The following is a 20,708-nucleotide window of genomic DNA, read 5'->3' on the forward strand; positions in this document are numbered from 1 at the left end:
GTCCTGGAAGTGACTGGAGGACTGAGGTAGTGGCCCAATAGTTATCACCATCTTGCTTAATTTGCATTTCTTTACCAGCTAAGGAGGTTAAAAGGACACTAATTAGGAAGAAAATTAGTGATAATTAATTATCACTAATTAATAGGATAAATAGTCCTAACCTAAATAAATAGTCCTAACCTAAATAAATAAATAGTCCTAACCTAAATAAATATGAATTCAGTCTAGCTGGTAAGTTAACTGAATCTCTAGTTCCTAGCACAGTACCTGATACATAGCCTCGTGCTTGCTTGTTAAATATATGTTCAATCAATGGAAGCCTGGCTAACGTGCTAGTTTGAATCTATATCTCAGAACTTTAAAATATTTCTTATCAAGTTTCTTTTTTGGTATGGTGAAAAAAGACTGGACTATTCAATTTACCAGGCATTATCTGGTTGAGGGTTTTAGTCAAAAGAATTATTACCTGGGGGAGAAAACACCTAACAACCTCTGATTACAGTGGTACACATTTTACAAAGTAAATTGCATACTGATGAGTTCCAGAGACCTGGCGTGCTGGTATTTTAAAAACTAAACTCAGCCACATCTCACACTGAGTATTACCATTTTCCCTTTTTCTTGATCTCATATTCCTTTCACACTCAAGAAGCTTTCATTTACATGTTTAAATATTGTTTTTTCTTTTTCAGTTTATCTTTCCCCTGATTATTAACGTATTGTAGTTTCCTGTAAAAAATTGGGAAAGTAAGAAAAGGTAAGAAGTAGGGAGAAAATAAGAGTTCATAAGGACATGACCCAGAGGCAATTACTGTTAATATTTTGGCATATTTCCTTCTAATCATTTTCTGTGTATTTTTTTCCTTCTATACACATGTGTATATATGTATGTATGTATGTATATGTGCACACACACACACAATAACAAAGGCTGCCTTTTACATAAGAGAGCACCTCCTGAGATCATTAAAAATTCTGCCTTTGACATAAGAGAGCACCTCCTGAGATCATTAAAAATTCTGCCTTTGACATAAGAGAGCACCTCCTGAGATCATTAAAAATTCTGCCTAAATATTCTAATACTACATATTCTATCATATAGATATATACTTATTTATTGAGCCATTCTTCTAATGAATGTATGGTTTTTTTTCCATTTTTTTTTTAACTAATATTGTACTGGATGTATTTGTGGTCAAAAATCTTTGCCTGTACCTCTGTTTATTTTCTGGGGAATTATTCCTAGAAGGGGAACTAGTAGATCCAAGTATTTACATTTTAAGATCAAACTTTTCCCAAAAGGTTGTAATGATCTACGTTTCCACATCAATATAGGAGTAACTCCCTCCGGGCACTGAGTATTATCAGTTTTTTAATCTCTGCTAATTTGACGGGTAAAAAAATAACAGTTTTTAAAATTTTCATTTCTTTTTTTTAAAAATAAATTTATTTATTTATTTTTGGCTACATTGGGTCTTTGTTGCTGCGCGTTGGCTTTTCTCTAGTTGCAGCGAGAGGGGGCTACTCTTCGTTGCGGTGCTCGGGCTTCTCATTGTGGTGGCTTCTCTTGTTGCAGAGCACGGGCTCTAGGCGTGCGGGCTCAGTAGTTGTGGCTCACGGGCTCTAGAGCGCAGGCTCAGTAGTTGTGGCGCACGGGCTTAGTTGCTCCATGGCATGTGGGATCTTCCCGGACCAAGGCTTGAACCTGTGTCCCCTGCATTGGCAGGCGGATTCTTAACAACTGCACCACCAGGGAAGCCCTAAAGTTTTCATTTCTTTAATTACTAATGAGGTTGAACATTTTTCCCTCTTATTTGGCACTTGCATTCTTCCATGAACTGTTTATTCCTACTATGTTACCAATTATATACTGTTTTATCAGTGTGTAGGAGCTCTTTATATGTTCAGGACATGGATTCTTTGTTTATTTGTTGTACTTTTTCTTAAGCAAATAAAAAATTTTCTCATTGTTAAGAGAACGTCCCAAAATACAGAAGTTTGATCCAATTAAATCTATCTTTCCCTTCATAATTTCTTCTAAAAATTTTAATTTTAGAAAGGTCTTCCCCAGCCATTCAAAGACTATTTATAATCTCTAATGGTGATTTTTGACAATTAATTCTTCAACCATCTGCGTTATATGGTGTAAGATAAGGATCTAAATATGTATATTTTTTCCAAAGAGTTATCCAATGTCTTGGTACTGCTGACTGAATTGTGCCCACCCCTCCCACGCTACAGTTTATATAGGCTAGGGTCTGATTCCATGGCTCTGGGCTCCACCATAACTTGTCTATGGATTCTTATTCTAATTTAATAAAGTTTAATAATTATAGATAAAAATAAAATAATCTTCCCTTGGGGTACATGGTGGGTGGTCACTCCATTTGTTTTTATTTTTATTTTTATTGGAGTATAGTTGCTTTACAAGGTTGTGTTAGTTTCTACTGTACAACAAAGTGAATCAGCTATACATATACATATATCCCCTCTTTTTTGGATTTCCTTCCCATTTAGGTCACCACAGAGCACTGAGTAGAGTTCCCTGTGCTATACTGTAGGTTCTCATTAGTTATCTATTTTATACATAGTATCATAGTGTATATATGTCAATCCCAATCTCCCAATTCATCACACCCCCCCCTTCCCCCTTGGTATCCATACATTTGCTCTCTATGTCTGTGTCTCTATTTCTGCTTTGTAAATAAGATCGTCTATACCATTGTCTCAGATTCCACATATATGCATTAATATATGATATTTGCTTTTCTTTTTCTGACTTACTTCACTCTGTATAACAGTCTCTAGGTCCATCCCTGCCTCTACAAATGATCCAATTTCGTTCCTTTTTATGGCTGAGTAATATTCCATTGTATATATGTACTACATCTTTATCCATTCCTCTGTTGATGGACATTTAGGTTGTTTCTATGTCCTGGCTATTGTAAATAGTGCTGCAATGAACATTGTGGTACATGTCTCTCTTTGAATTATGGTTTTCTCAGGGTATATGTCCAGTAGTGGGATTGCTGGGTCATATGGTGGCTCTATTTTTAGTTTTTTAAGGAACCTCCATACTGTTCTCCATAGTGGCTGCATCAATTTACACTTCCACCAACACTGCAAGAGGGTTCCCTTTTCTCCACACCCTCTCCAGCATTTATTGTTTGTAGATTTTGTGACGATGGCCATTCTGACCGGTGTGAGGTGATATCTCATTGTAGTTTTGATTTGCATTTCTCTAATAATTAGTGATGTTGAGCAGCTTTTCATGTGTTTGCTGGCCATCTGTATGTCTTCTTTGGAGAAATGTCTATTTAGGTCTTCTGCCCATTTTTTGATTGGGTTGTTTGCTTTTTTGATGTTGAGCTGCATGAGCTGTTTGTATATTTTGGAGAGTAAAGCTTTGTCAGTTGCTTTGTTTGAAAATATTTTCTCCCATTCTGAGGGTTGTCTTTTCGTCTTGTTTATGGTTTCCTTTGCTGTGCAAAAACGTTTAAGTTTAATTAGGTCCCATTTGTTTATTTTTGTTTTTACTCTCATTACTGTAGGAGGTGGGTCAAAAAAGATCTCGCTGCGATTTATGTCAAAGAGTGTTCTGCCTATGTTTTTCTCTAAGAGTTTTATAGTGTCTGGCCTTACATTTAGGTCTTTAATCCATTTTGAGTTTATTTTTGTGTATGGTGTTAGGGAGTGTTCTAATTTCATTCTTTTCCATGTAGCTGTCCAGTTTTCCCAGCACCACTTATTGAAGAGGCTGTCTTTGCTTCATTGTATATTCTCTCCTCCTTTGTCATAGATGAGGTAACCATAGGTGCATTGGTTTATCTCTGGGCTTTCTATCCTATTCCACTGATCTATATTTCTGTTCTTGTGCCAGTACCGTATTGTCTTGATTACTGCAGCTTTGTAGTATAGTCTGAAGTCGGGGAGCCTGATTCCTCCAGCTCCGTTTTTTTTTTTTCTCAAGATTGCTTTTGTTATTCTGGGTCTTTTGTGTTTCCATACAAATTGTAAAATGTTTTCTTCTAGTTCTATGAAAAATGCCATTGGTAATTTGATAGGGATTGTATTGATTTGACAAGTGCTGTTGTTTTTTTCACACAGGTTCCTCAGTTTTGTTAATGTTGGGGCAGAGAGGGGAGGGAAGGGTTGGATGCCAGTTGAGAATCACTGACTTGAGCAAAATGTTGGGCAGCAATAATTAACAGTTACAGGGGACACCTCTGCCTGAAACTCATACATTTAAAAATTACAAGATAATGCAAAATACTGATACTTTATTGGGATCGAGTCATTTTCTCTACTTGATACCAGACAGCATGCTGCCAGGATCTCACAGGTCTTTATTGATCTGCAGTCACTAGAATTTGATTACCACCTAATTTCATACAGCAGATGAGAAAACTGGGGTCCAAAGAGGGTCAGTGTGCTGCTCAAAGTGCCATGGACAGTACCTAGCAGAGTTGGAATTTGAATCTAGGTCTCTTGACTCCTAGTATGTCTCTAGAAGTCAGAATTTTTACAAAATTTGAAGTAAAAAGTTTCCAAATTAAAAAAAAGAAGAACTGGCTTATGTAGCAAGAATTACTGTTTAGTTAACATAATCCAATAGTTTTTAAACTCGAAAACAACTTTAATGTCCCATCCAAGTGAATGTGGCAGTCACACAAAACTTAGTAAACAGAAGCAGACACACAGATTATTCAGCGAGACACTGGCTCAGGTACACACGGAAGCTTGCGGGCTCACCTGTGATGAGCGCGTCAGGTCGGGACTGCTCTTTCCTCCAAGCAGGAACAAAGACGGTAACATCCTTGTGGCCTCTTTCCAAAAACCAATCCACTGCTAATTTTATTCCTCGGCAGGAAAAGACTTCTTTGTTTCCATGGCTAAAAGATTATTTTAGAACACTTAAAACACAACAAAACCTAAATTTGACTCCATTAATTCAAATTTGTAAACAGATGTGATAACATAATTAAAATATTAATAAGGAATTCAAATTTAAGATAGAGTTTTATGGCTCAGAGAAACATTAAGATAACCGAGGAGTGGAAAATCTGTAAGAAACAAAAAGAAAACTGGGATGATTACTGCGTGAAGAATAAAGAAAAGTGAGTTTTCAAATGTGAGGTTGTAAAGGTTAACTAGTTAGAAAGATACAGGCTCGTTTTGATAGGAGAGGGAAAAACGGGCCTCAGCCACAGTGAGAGTAATTTCAGTCAAATGTAAAAAAGAAGTCACATAGAAAAAAAATCTGTAAAAACAGTGGAATGGAATACTTAAGAGTTTCTAAAAACTCTTCCTTTTCAAGAGTTCGTATGTGTATATTTCAATCCAGTGATTCAGCAATGCACAAAATTTATCAGGTGACTAATGTAAAACAACATACACACATGCACTCAAGTGAAAAACTCAATGCTTAATCTCATACAAGAAACACTTTCCGTCCTTCAGTGAAAAGACACCTGGTTTCTGTTTAACAATATTGTGTTGCACAAGGATTAATGATGACAAAAGGGCATTCAAAATTGGATTAGCAGTTTTAGTGCCTAAAAGAAAATGCCCAACTAAAAGTGTAGTCATTCAATAAATATTTATCTAGCACCAGGCTCTGCTTGTGTACTTTAACCTAATAATTCAAAGTAACACTATTCTAATGTTTTAAAAGAAACAGTCTCCTGCTTTGAATGCAATAAGTACACTTTTTTACAGTTTGAGCACTGAAGGCTCCACTCTTATCTATAATGGAGACAGACATTCTTTATTCTTGGGCTAAGGTGCACTGAATGGAATAAGGTAAGTAAATGCTTTGTTAACTTCTAGCACAAATCAAACATTAGGTATATTAATATACTGTTCTAGTGGTCCCCTGGGAAGCACTAAAACTATCTAGATATGACTACTCATGTTTGAAGGACAAAACAGAAATAGACCAACTTGCTTTATAGGTATTGAAGGCTATAAATGCAAACCTCAGAAACTGTTTATGTTCCATAGACCTGTCCTAATGGTCTGGGGGCAAGATTAGAGGTGAAATCAGATGCACTGAAAGTTTCAGAGAAAGGGATAAGGGAAGGGGGAGTTTGAGGCACATTTTCTTGGAAAGAAGGGATACCTGATGGCCTCAACAATGCCCCAGCAAATGACACAGAGTGATGCTAGGTTTCATGGAAAATACTGAAATTTAAGCAGTCTTCTGAAAAAACATAAAAAATGATGGCTGGGGCTTCCCTGGTGGTGCAGTGGTTAAGAATCTGCCTGCCAATGCAGGCGACACGGGTTCGAGCCCTGGTTAGGGAAGATCCCACATGCTGCGGAGCAACTAAGCCCATGCACCACAACTACTGAGCCTATGCTCTAGAGCCCGCAAGCCACATCTACTGAGCCCGCGTGCCACAACTACTGAAGCCCGAGAGCCCTAGAGCCCGTGCTCCACAAGAGAAGCCACTGCAATGAGAAACCTGCACACCACAATGAAGAGTAGCCCCACTCGCCGCGACTACAGAAAGCCCGTGCGCAGCAACGAAGACCGAACGCAGCCAAAAATAAATAAATAAAATAAATAAATTTATAAAAAATAAAAAATAAAAAAATGATGGCATTCTCTTGTGAGAATATATATACTAATTATTCCTAAATACAAAACTTAACTTGCTAAGACCCAAGTATATTTTTATTTTGCATTAATGCTTTGAGATCTAAATGTATTATGCTTTGCTAGTCATTATGACATTTGGTTTACTGAGACTTAAGAATTTAACTGCTTCTGGCTCTAAAGAGAGGACTGCATAAGCATTTTCTTCCAGGTGACTTCCCTTGGTAAAGACAACCATCACATTTTACTGTAGCAAGAGAAGATTCCATCTTCTAACTAAAGAACTTTCATAAACTGTGTGTAAACAGCAAACCACTTACAAACATGGGACAAATATTCTACAGATGCTAACCCAGGTATTATACCATGTGTGACACTGACAACAGGTTGTTCCCATTATCCGCTCTTCCCCTCTGCCCACAGCCCTGCACACCCTTCCCACAAAACCTCCTAGGGAGAACGCAAGCAAGAGGATGAGAGGCACCACATTGTGAATGGCAAATAGAACCATATCAACCGTCGATGGATCCACATCAATCTCTGATTTTGTTATTTGAGAAAAAATACCTCCCCGACATTTGTTTAAAAACCTGTAGTGAAGTTTTCTGTTATTTGCAGCTAAACACATCCTTAACTGCTACCTTACTCATACCATAAACCAACAGAAAACTCTATTAATATCATAAAAAAATATATTTTAAGGCAGAAACATTACCAGGGGTAAAAAGTTATTACATAATAGTAAAAAGGGAACAATTCACAAGGAAGCTATAATAATTGTGAACTCAGTGTAAGGCAAAAGATCACAGGATGACAAGAAGAAATGAACAAATCCACAATCATACTAATTGACAGGCGAAGCAGAAAACATTTAGTAAGAATACAGACAAGTGAATAATCGATTACAGGTGATCTAATGGACATATACAAAACCCTGAACAAAATTAAAGAGAAAACCTTTTCAAGAACACATGGAACAAGAACACATTGGCTGTGCACTAGGCCACAGAACAGATTTCAACAGACATGAAGAATCTATCATACAATGTTCTTTGACAATATGTTATTAAAGATTAGTGTTGCTATACCAGTAAACCAATTTAAAATTTTAATTTTAAAAGTGATGCCATTTGTAATAGTAACAAAAACGAAACAGATCTAAAGAAGAAAAGATATCAAGAGCTTTATAGAGAAAATGAAAATTGAAAACCTGTTTTAAAGGGAGTAAGAGAAGACCTAAATGAAAGGAACTATATACCATTTTCATGGATGGTAAGACTCAATGTATGAAGATGGCAATTCTCAAATTAATCTGTAAGTGTACTGAAATCCCAATAAAAATCCTGAAAGGGTTTTTTAATGGAACTTGAGAAGCTGATCCTAAAATTAGTATGGAAAAATAAAAGGCCAAGGACAGTTAAGCAATTCTGAAGAACAAAAGAGGAGGAACTTCCCCACTAGCTATCAATACTTGTGCATAAAACTACAGAAATCCAATCGGTGTTTTACTGGCAAAAATTAAAAAACAGAAAAAATATAACAGACAAGTGAGCCTAAGATCTCTCTCTCTCACACATACACACATACACGTGTGTATAAATGATAAAAGTGTCATTACAGATAGATGAACAGATGGATCATTTAACAAATGGTACTAGGGAAATTGATTATTTATGTGGAAAAAATAAAACTGTATTCTTACCTCATACCATACATAAAAATAAATTGTATATAGATCAAAGATTTAAATATGAAAATACTGTAAAACTTTTTAGAAGAAATTAAAGGAGACATTCATGTCAAGATAGGGAAATTCTTCTTAAAGAAGACACAATCACATACTATCAAGGAAAAGAATGATACATTTGAGCACATAAAACTTCTTTATGAAAAAGACTCCATAAAAAAATAAAAATGCCATAGCCTAGAAGAAGGTATTTACAATACATAGAACTGATAAAGACTAGTACTCATAATACATAAAGTACTCCTATACATTGAGAAGGGTAACCAGTTTTTTTTTTTTAAGGCAATAGATATGAACAGTGAATTCTCAAGAGAGGAAATCCAAATGACCAACAAACATATGAAAAGATGCTCAACAGTGAAGAAATGCAAATTAAGCTAAAGTGAGACACCACTTCACACCCATCATACTGGAAAAAATAAAGTCTGCAAACACCAGATGTTGCCAAGGATGTGTGAAAGTAGGAACTCATACATTACAGGTGGGAGTATAAATGGTATGACTATTCAGGAGAGCAATTTGGCAATACTTTATAAAGGTGAAGGCGTGTTTTCTCTCAAACATAGTAATTCCACATCCAGGTAGAGTAAAACCCCACAGTAACTTGAAATCAGATTTAAAGCAATCAGCAGTTGGCCCAGCCTCAGATCTCACGTGGGGGCAGGCTAATGTCTTCTCCTCTATGGGTGGGACAGAAAGAAGCAGGCAAGTGGGGATGTGTAGGGTTGGTCCCTGGGTGTCCAATACTTCCCCAGCCAATCCTCTCCTGATCAGGCCAAACAAATGAATGCCAACTAGGAAATCCCTGGAATGGCTGCTGCTGTCTTGGAAGTCCCTGCTAGCTGCCAAGGCCCAGAATCATCCCTAGTAACAGTAAAAGTCTGAGCAGACAACTTACCAGGTGGCTCCAAAGTGCAGGTGGGACCTACAGACTGGGAGAGGCTGGGGGAGACTGAACTTGACCTAACCTTATGAGGCATGTTGAAGGATGTGACTAATCATATGTGCTGGTTACTATATAAGGGGCAAGGGTAGGAGGCTCTGATAAAGAATTATAAAAAGAGTAAGCCTGATAACAAAAATTATGAAAAACAGGATGTCAGAGTGAGCACAATGTAGCTACTGGTGCAAATTAACTGTCTGTTGAGTGTTTACTAAAAGAGTACGATGATGTTTACGAACTGTAGCTCTAATTCCATAAATAGAGAAGAAAATTCATTATAGTTCTGTAGTCACCTTACAGGCTGTATCTGCATGCATTTAGGGTTTTTTTCCCTCAGTAGTAAAAACAGCTAGTTCTATATTTACGAATTGGCATGTGTCCTGTGGGCCTCCATTTCTTTGGTATTTCAACAATTTGGCAACAAGGATGGTATACCTCAAGTGAGTCCTTCTGCTGGTGAATGTGTCAGAGGCTTTGTAGCCACCATTGATTAGGTTGGAGACCCTGGATGTTTGCTAAAAAGTGTTCTTTTGACTACTTTGGCTCAGTGGGATTGGGTTCCCAGGGAAAATGCCGAGCTCTCACCGCTAATTCTGAGTTCCTGCTGAGCAAAATGGGTAATAGAGGCTTGAAGGTTGCGTGTGATTCAACACTGGCTTTAATGTAGAAAAATGTAAGGAGCCTGCCAGCAGGTCTCTTTCTTAAAGGGCTTATTTTACTGTCATGTTGTGAATAGGCATGTTTATAAAAATCCTGCTTTGCAATGGCCAGAGGAAGGCCCATTTGAAGTAGACAAATTGGTATACTGACACAGATTTTTAGAAAAACCCTACTTAAAATAAAAGGATTATTGGTATCTCTGGATCTCAGGAAATAAACGAAAGAATGAACTGGACAGCCAGTAAGAATGAATTAAAAAAACTGAAGGAAGAGATTGAGAAACTGAAAGCACCTTTCTGTTTCTTCAGGTTCTCAACACTTCTCGGCTATTGTTCTTTCTACTCCCCTTCACCCTTCGTTGCCTTATCTGGGACCTAGAAAGAGGAGATGGTGGCTTCGTGGACAGATGGTTCCCAAGGACTTCAGGATCTGGGGATAACTTCCCTTTGGAAGAGGGAGAATTGCCGGCCTTATTTGAATGTTCTGGTATGGAGTCCACCTCCAAGACTCTCCCTACAGTACTCAACATGCAAAACATAGCTAGGGAAGCAGAAATGATTAAGAGGAAGGAACAAGGAGTCTGAAAATCTGGATAAGAAAACTGTCTTAGAATGAAGGCATCAGGTGGGCAAATGGTTTCCCTGATAACTTGGAGGGAAGGGGAAACAAAAGGAGTCAGGCTTTTAAATTGCAACATGAGCCTGAAACTATAGTGCCATACAAACCAACTTAGTTTTCATCTCAGTGTAGGGAAAATCAGCCTTCTCCCTTTGGAGCTACAGGGATTCAAATACCCTTTAGAAGTTATCCAGTACTGCTGGGTGGATCAGATGTGGTAAGGGTACCACATCCCTTTCCCTTAGCTGATATCCATCTTAAGAGTTATTTTCCTGTGCCCTGGAAAGATCTGCAAAAATGTGCTGAGGTTTTCTACAGCATGTTTTCAGTTTACAGCCCTGTGTGTGAGGATGGACACCGACTTGTAAGATCCAAGGAATGTTGCCTTGGATGAGTCTGCTTGACTAATGGAACAGGTGTGATGGGGCAAGTGGAGTGTCATGGCTTCAGGCACCTTCTGCAACAACTCTGGCTGCTCCTCAAACCTAGGACACCCATTGCGAGGCACTGCTGATGGCAGACTTTGCAGTCTTTCTGCAAAAGTTGGCCTGAGAGAAGCTGCAGTGCTGCTGCTGCATGAGTCTCCCAGCGATTTCCATCAGTGGTTCACCAAGGCATTTTCTAAATGAATGGGCATGGATACGGGGGTGGATCAGAATAGACTCTTAATCCTCTCCACTTCTGTGGTAGCCTTGTTGCAAGCACAAGTAAGAGAAAAGGTATCTGTATGTCAAAAAATAGACAGTTTCTCAGGTATTGGCAACAGTAATCCAGTTTGGGGGAAAAAAATGGAGAAAGGTGAAGACAAAAAGAAACTCAAGATTGCAGTGTTACCTGCCTACTTATTCCCACAGGGAACAAATACTTTTCTGGGGCTACCAACAAATAAGATAGGACTTGCCGATGAAAAGTCAGTACGTTACTATTGTAAGAAGATAGGATGTTGGGAAAAGGAACGCAGCCAGAGACTGAGGAAGATACAAGGGATGCTACCTATGAAACTTTACCATCTCCATCAGGAGACACCCCCTCTCCGCTTGAAATCAGACGGGAAACAATTAGCAAATGGTGCAAACTAATGAGCAAAACTGACTTAATAGAGGAGCTTCAGAGCTGGGAATGGAAAAGCCTTATATATGTTTCCTTTTCTTGCCTTAATATTTTCCTGTCCTTTCTTGTAGATACTGGAACCATGCATGTATTCTGCAATTTCTACTGACCTCTCTTGTTTCACCTACATCCAGAAAAACATATAAGTTGTGGGTATCTCTGGACAACCTTCTACCTGTTCTTTCTCATCTGAGATTCCTGAGCTAATAGGTCCTCTGTTGGAGGAACATGCCTCTCTTGTCCCTTAATGCTGTTCATCTGTTGGGAAGAGATCTCCTGTATAAACTAAAGGCTACCATATTCTGGACTCCAGGTAGAGGATTTTTGAAGCTCCTGGGAGACAAGCCACCTGAGTTAGTGAATATGTGCTTATCTATACTGAGAGTAAATATGTGCTAGGGGTCTGCCATGCTATGGGCCAAATTTTGAATGAGAGGTTTTCTAATATCCCACAACTAATATGCCACGTGCAAAACTAATTGCTGATTTATTAGTCATTGCAACTTCCCAAACAGATTTCTGTAATTCATTGTAGAGCTTATTCCAGACAATAAGATGAAATTAATTTGCAAGCTGTGAAAAGGGCTACTAAGGTCTGGACTGGGTTAACTGAAGCCCCACTTCTTCTATCCAGGGACTCCCACTCGGAGTTTCAGACATATGCACCTTCTAGTGAACTAGTAATTGGAAACTAAGGGGAGCTAAAATGAACACAAATTGTCTTGACAAACATATTCCTCATAAGATTTTCACTATCATAACTTTATTATTCTGTAAATTCACTTTGTCTTGTATCTAATGGGATTATCTTTAATCTCTTCATATATACTACTGCAACAAATTTGAAAACCCCTCAGTTCTACTTTTCTGTCTTCAACAGAAGGGCAATTCCATAAGCACTCAAACTAATATGATATTTGCTAAATCTTATAAAAACATCATATATACTTCCCACTAGAGAACTGAAGTACACTTGCTTATTATGTGCCGTTAAATTAGTCACCTGTGATGGTTAACAGATTACAAAGGTGTATTTTGTAATGCAGAGAAAAATTCAGGGAACCACACACTTTAATGTAGCTTGCCTCAACACAGGACCTAGAAGAGAGGGACAATGGGTGAACCATTCCATTTGCTGTGTCTAGGAAACATAATTTCATGTATTACACTTTGTTAAGTTATATACACACACATCATTAAGTAGGTTAACCACAGGATAGAAAGGGTTATTTTAGAATTATAACTGTTATATTTCTGTGGTAGATAGGAGCAAATTGAAAAACATGGAGAAATCTAACAAGGGAATGAAGGCATCTATTAAAGGGGACTACTTCTTTTTAATTCTTTCCATGGCATTGAAAAAAAAAAAAGAGAAATAAGGAGTCTTTTTCCAATTATCTTTTATTTCCTCAAATTTGATTTTGCTCTAGTTCGAGTATTTGCTTTGAATTAACATATTACTTATAATGCTTGCAAAGAACCTTGGAAATCATAGCTGATTTTTATTTTCTTATATTTATGTAATAAGTATATCCCTTATATGATCAAAGGAAAGCCATTCTTAAAAAGTTTTTCCATAACTCATCGAAAATCTAATTGTAACAATCATACCTAGAATGGCATGTTTAGTACTACTAATAGTAAATTAGCACTACTAATTATTATGACAGTATTAGTACTATTAATACTACTACTAGCATTACTACTAAATAGAGATGGCTTTTCATGAGTAGGCCAACACAGTGAAAATAACAGTGTCTGGAATTAGACATGAGTTTAAGTATTTTCTTTAGTACATTTCTGTGTGACCTTGGCAAGTTACTTATTTTCAACCTCAATTTTCTCATATTTAAAATGGAGATAATCCCGCCTACATTACAGGGTTGTGAGAACTGAACAAGGTAACATCCACAGAGCACTGAACAGAGTGCCTGACACATAGAAGACTTCAACAAATATTAGTGCCTTCACTTTCTCATGTCCCTTTGGTCCTAATTTTTAGAAAATGGAAAAGAGCTTGCTTTGGAATGAAAATGAAACCAGTAAATCTTTAATAGCTTTAATCTCACTACTGATGGTAAACTGTGATTTTTTAGATCAATGTGTTTGATATGTGGAGATCACTAAACAGTTTTAGTTTTTAAAAAAAAAACAAAAAGAGATCAAGGTATCAGGGGACTCAAAAAAACAATCCATTGCTTTTTTATAACCTTCGATATATCATCTTTTATTTAAATCAAAAACTTGACCTACAAGTTTGCTACACCCTTCACTGGAAGATTCAAGTATGATTATAAAACTTCTGTGACTTTAATGGGTCATTATATCAAACTGCATATAATGATAAGGATACAAGTTTGTCAGTGAAGTGCCTACAATGAACAGTATGAGTAAAATGTATCCTTTTAAGCTAGAAAACCGTATTTGAATCTTTAGTACCAAAGTCCTTTACGTTTAAATATAGTTAGCGTATATAATTATATTATATTAATATAATAATAATAGATATTTATCGAACACTAAATTATTAATACACCTAGGTGCTCTTCAAATACTTGATGACTTACTTTTTTCAATTTTTAGGGCTGATTGTACATAAACCATGTTGTATACATGAAAATAGATTTTAATTTTAAAGAACTCTTTCAAATACTAATGCATTAGCAATGTCTAATGATTGTTAAGAAGAAATTCTCCTACATCTATCCCATTTCCCTTAAGCAAGGAGACAGGAGTACAGCTGGATATCATCTTCAATATGGAAATAAGAGAATATTTTCCTTCCTATTATTGTAGCCTAATTAAATTTCATATTGTATTTAAGAATCTATAATTCCATGTGCTGACTCATGGGCATCTAGAACTTTTTCTTTTATATTGAAGGCTCATAACGAGTGATTTATGCCTATTTTGTCACTCTTATAGCTACCGAACTTCTAATCTCTGATCTCTTTCCCACTACACCAAGATCACTTTGAACCTAAACCTAGTGGTCAGGATGCAATATATCCAGAAAACTAAATCCCTTGTTACAGATAATTTAATCAGGTCTATCAAGTTGTGTTCCAGATAGAAATCCCAGAGGCCCTTCTAGGGAGAAATGAAGGGAATTTTTAAGTGGGAAACACAGCCCCCACTTATACCCTCCAATTCAAACGATACTATGTTTTTGTTTGTTTTAAATACTGGGCTTCCTTTTAAGATTTGCAGGATTGTACCACTTCAAAGGAAAATAAAAGTCTGAAAATTACTGATTTAGGACAATGAAAATTTCAACACCAAAATTACAGTGGAAGTCTTAACATGAAAGTTCATTATTACCCTCCAGTTGGTACAGACACAAGAGCAGTGTGGCCAAGAGAATTTTGAGAATGGGAAAGGATAAGGAAAAAGGAAAGTAGAAAGATGTCCTCACCTTATAAGGTCCATAATTTGAAGCCAAAATCAATAATAGGAAGCACATCTAGCTAATCTAGATCCAAGTGGGTCATTAGTCTAAAGATGTTGAACAGAACATACCTGTTAAGTAGATGTAATAACGTCTTCAATATTAAGACAGGTAGAGTTTATTGACCATTGGTCTATGAAAATTCATGAATGATGACAGGTAGAAGTATATACTTAGGGTTATAAAGAGAAGCAGTAGAACAGAACTAACATCTGTGTCAGACTCCACACTGATATAATCAAACAACAGAAAAAACTAGTTCTGATTCTCTGATTCCTTTCATATTACCTAAGGATTTTCTTTAAAACAATAAGAGAAATGGGACCCTGCCAACTAACCTGTAAGTAGTACCTATGACACTGACACTCATCTAGAGGGAAATCAAGCTGTCTTTTAATTGATGTTAAGCCCCCACTAAGTTGGAACTTAAAAAACATTTCACTGAGAGGTTACCCAATAGAAGTATAATGTGAATCACAAATATAATTTAAAATGACCTAGAATAGCACATTTTAAAAAGTAAAAAGTAGGTGAAATTAATTTTAGTAATATATTTCATTTAACTCAATGTATCAAAAATGATCATTTTTATACATATTCAGCATAAAAGTTGTTATATTTCACATATTTTTGTACTAAGTTTTCAAAATCTGGTATGTCTTTTACATTTACAGAATACCTTAATTTGGATTAGACACATTTGAAAATCTCAACAGCCACATGTGGCCAGTGGTCACCATACTGGACCATGCAGATCTACTGCACATAATTTTGATACATTTTTGTTGAGAGCCAAAACCAAATTTGAATGAACCCTGGCAAGCTGTAGTCTCACACCTGTAATCTAAACCAAAAACTTGGACTAGGTGTCCTGGAGGATTTTATTAACTGTGAGACAGGGCTGTACTAAAACGGTAAACAGGAAACAGGACAGCAAACGCATCAAACAATTGAAGGCAAGTTTTGGAGCCCAGGCAAGATGGTCTTCAATATTCTAATTCACACTGAAAAGAGTTCTCAAGTCCATACAACTTCACAAACCAGATTAGATACATAAAAGCCTTTGTACCTTCAAAAAGATTAATCTAGATAAATAAATCTTATTTATACAGACTGCTAGGGCTTCCCTGGTGGCGCAGTGGTTGAGAATCTGCCTGCCAATGCAGGGGACACGGGTTCGAGCCCTGGTCTGGGAAGATCCCACATGCCGCGGAGCAACTAAGCCCGTGAGCCACAACTACTGAGCCTGCGCGTCTGGAACCTGTGCTCCACAACAAGAGAGGCCGCGATAGTGAGAGGCCCGCGCACCGCGATGAAGAGTGGCCCCCACTTGCCGCAACTAGAGAAAGCCCTCGCACAGAAACGAAGACCCAAAACAGCCAAAAATAAAATAAATAAATAAATTAATTAAAAAAAATTATATCCTATTTATACAGACTGCTAAATTCTGCTCATATTTTATAAATATATAGGCTTAGCCCACAATTCTTGATATAAAGAAAAGTTGTTACAACTTGCGCATTTTCCTGTTCATGTTCTGACACTATAACCTGACTATATCTGATTTCTGTTCAAACTTTAAGAAAATGACTTCAGTGATTTACCTGGAGTGCTTTTCTACACCCCAGTTAAGATTCAGATTTATACAACACCAGCTGGTTTCTAACACGAGTCTTTTTGAGGGGTAGATGGTTGCTTTATTTATGTACTCTCTGCCATTAGACTGGTATACAAAAGCAATATTCTTCTTTTCCCAGGAGTTGTCCACAATTTAACTTTTACATATATTTTCAAATATAAGTACGTCTCCTTGTCTGCAGTCTTAGTGCTCAAATCCTTCTCTAAATTTCTCTACAGAGTGAACTTCCTTAAATGTAAATGTGATACGCCACTCTTCCCTTGCTTAAATTCTTTTCATGGTTCCCCATCATTAACACAGAGGCAATACAAGCATGGATCCTATTGGTCAAAAGTGGTCCACCTGAGATTTTTAGCAAACAAAATATCTATCCTAATACTCTGCCCAAACATGCAGCAATAAGGCCTACCCACCAGTTAGGAGATTTTATCTAAAACCAAAAGCGTGGATTCACCGACCAAGAGAGAGGACTTGCAATGACAGGGGAGTCAGGGTGGGGAGGATCTCAATAGTTTGTTCATATCAAAAAGAGAAGGCTGGTGTGCCTAGCTTCCATCCCACGGAACTAGAGAATCTGTGCTACACATGGTGTAGAGGTAGTGATGAGGCTCTGGGTTTTCTCTTGTTCACCACTCTTATTTCACATATTTGGTAGAAGCTGAAGTAGAAATATGGAGATGTAATTTTAATGAAGTCAGGTGACTATGTCATGGAAGCATACTGAAGAAATCAAGGACTTCTAGGAATCCAAGAGCACCAACATCCAACTTACACTCCCATCCCTGACGGCTCACAAGATGGTACTTTTTAATGGCAGAACAAGTCATCTGAACCTAAAACCTTGGGTAAATTAAAACACTGGACTCTCTTAAGGAAAAATGAATTTAAACTATTGGATACATGTGGATAGAGAATCATTCTATACTCCATTGCTAAACTACCTCAGGTTTAAGAGAATCAGATTTTGAAGAATTGTAAAGCTACTTGGAGGAAATAAAAATCACAATATCATGAGAATTTCATTTCAGAAATATGATAAATATTACTTATGCTTTGTTTCTGTTTCTATATCTGGAGTATACATTTCACGGTATACTTATATTATGAAGTATCTGCCCTACTATGGAAAGAAGCCTATTTGCTGAATGACCAATTTGCTAAATTACTGAGAGGCTTTTTTTTGTTTTTGCTTTTTTAAGCATTAAAATTAACTGTAGCTTTTTGTCAGTACTTGTTAGTTAGTCCAGTTCCACTAAATATAAATTTATTCTGTTTCATATTTCAAAAACCAAGTACTTTTGTGCAAAAGTTGAGGGCTTTATCTAAACTTATTAGTTTGCTGTTTTCTATTTTTGAATACTTATGTCCTCTTTGCTCCTATACCTCACATTGAAATAGCTATCACAAATTATGCTAGACTATGGTCTAGGTATTTGTCAATTTTGAATGAATTGCGTATTCACCAACTTACCCAGAACTTCTATCAATGTGGCACATTTTTAAAAGATATTAATAAGCTGAAAGTAGAAGCATGCTTCCTGCAAAGCAACACAGGATTCCTGCAATTTGGGGACCTATGCTGTATATTATGGTTATATGGCTTGTCCCTGGGCAATTTTGGCGTCACCCAGATCTAAGAGCCCAAGTCTTCTTTATGAAACAGTAGAAATCATTGAAAACAATTGATGATATAAACATAAAGAATTAAAATATACCTGTAGATCATAGGATGGACTGCTAAACTGCTGTTTGTTAAGTGTTGAATAAAAAAACTGAAAAACTGGGACTTCCTTGGTGGCGCAGTGGTTAAGAATCTGCCTGCCAATGCAGGGGACACAGGTTCGATCCCTGGTCTGGAAAGATCCCATGTGCCGTGGAGCAACTAAGCCCATGCACCACAGCTACTGAGCCTGTGCTCTAGAGCCCGCGAGACACAACTACGGAAGCCCGCACGCCTAGAGCCCATGCCCTGCAACAAGGAAAGCCACCACAGTGAGAAGCCCGTGTACTGCAACGAAGAGCAGCCCCCGCTCACCGCAACTAGCAGCAACGAAGACCCAACACAGCCAAAAATAAAAATAAATTTATTTAAAAAAATCTGAAAAACTAAGTTTTCATTACATTAGTTATTATGTTCTGGATTAAAATATAGAATCTAGCTCTTTAATGTAATAATAACTGTAATTTACTGAGCACCTACTACATGCCAGGCACTTGGTATTAATTATCTTTAATTCTAATAACAAGCCTGCAAGATGAGTTCCTCTTTTTACAATCCTGAAAACTGAGATTGGAGAGTTTAAACAAGTTACTCAGAATCACAAAGGTAGTGTGTAGAAAATTAATTGTTTTTTAAAGTTCATTTTGGTAATTTTAATAAAATGCCTTTCTTTCCTACTTTTAATTTACATCTAAAGAATCATTTATATCAGTTCCACTGCTAGCATTTAAATGAAACTAAAATATATTCATCTTATATGTGGAATATATCTGCCTGAGAAATCAGAAAGGAAATAAAACAGTACTCTATTCTTAACTCATCCTCACATTTACCTATTATAATTTATTATGATGTATATAAATTTATTATATAATAGGTTTGCTAAAGTAACATGAGTAGGACATTAACTTAAAAAGTAAAAGCATGTTTGTTATATTTTATGCAACAGGAAATGGGTAAAATCTCTCTGCATTTTTGTTAAATTAAGATTTTGAATCTGAAGTAGATATGCATTTCTAAATGACTTTTATTACTTTATGTAGATCTCATAAGTGGCAGAATGTAAAAGTTTACTATACATTTCCATGAGTTCTGGCACTTTCAAAGTTATGGACGTGGTATGACATTTCATTGTGACTGACAGTATAATGCTGCTATAATAAAATTTCCTGTCAACTTGTTCTCTCCTGCAATGCCTGAAGCATCTCAGGTTACATGTCAGATTAAAACATATGAAGTGCATTGTCCTGTCTTTATAGCAAAAGAAACAGAATGGGGCCAAAATAGTGTGGGGGTGGAAGTGTTTTCTAATTACATATAGTAGATTGTTTGAAATGCCTTAATTATGCCATTTATTTTTGTATCTCATCATGTGGGATAAGTAAAGTTTAGAGTTTTATGCAAATTTTCAGTTATCCAAGTACTTTTCAGTTGCCACTGGGAACTAGGTTTCAGTCATGTGAGTTGCTCCAACTGTGACATCATTTATCTAAATGATATCCATTAAAAAAATTCACTTCTATGGGCTCTAAGTTTTATAAGTCTGATGCTGTTTTTCCCCTCCAAGGTGTTCTTCTGACTACCCCAAAGTGTATTTACCTCCAATGCCAAATTCTCTATTTGTATTTTGATTGTCTCCTCCTTCAGAGAACTTTGCTTCAAAAATTAAACTCTCATATTATTGCTGTTGTGGAGACTTTTTCCCCATCCCCTCAGCTTATATAGTTCTGTTCTATGTAAAACTAAAAATCCTTTCTCAACTCTTACTCCTCTTTCTTCCCTTCCTCTGTCAACTTTCGAGAATAACAGTCTAGCTCTATTCCTTCATTTCTTGACATCTTGTAACTGGGTTTCTATCTTTAACACCATATGGCATTCTTGAAGACAATGATTTCCTGGCTGTCATGTCCCTGGATCTTTTTTCAATTCTACCCACAGGATACTCTCTCCTTAAAGCCTCCGCTTCCTTGAGTTGATGGCATTTGTATGTCTCTTGGTTTTACTAGCACTAAACTTTTTTCTAAGACTGGTATTTTTCACACTACTCTTTCCCTGGATCATCAGTTTCTTCTACCTCCTGACCTATTGATATCCACACTTTCCATGTTGAATGGTTCTTAACACTGGCTATGCATCAGAAATACCTTGGCACCTTAAAAATACTATACAGTTATTTGGGCTCTACTATACCCCATTGAATCAGATTCTCCAAGAGTTGAGCC

At 36.8% G+C, this 20,708-nt stretch overlaps 1 protein-coding gene across 2 annotated transcripts in view; it reads right to left on the bottom strand.

Moving 5' to 3' along the window:
- The window catches only part of ZC3H12C (zinc finger CCCH-type containing 12C), a 66,349-nt gene that overhangs the window by 9,848 nt on the left and 35,793 nt on the right, over positions 1–20,708 (bottom strand). For both annotated transcript variants that reach the window (XM_057553443.1, XM_057553444.1), the window contains exon 3: positions 4,753–4,892. In XM_057553443.1, coding sequence (XP_057409426.1) covers positions 4,753–4,892 — 140 coding nt within the window. The remainder of the gene's footprint in view (positions 1–4,752; positions 4,893–20,708) is intronic.

This window comes from Balaenoptera acutorostrata, chromosome 9 (genome assembly GCF_949987535.1).
Source record: "Balaenoptera acutorostrata chromosome 9, mBalAcu1.1, whole genome shotgun sequence".
NCBI classification, from domain to species: Eukaryota; Metazoa; Chordata; class Mammalia; order Artiodactyla; family Balaenopteridae; genus Balaenoptera; species Balaenoptera acutorostrata.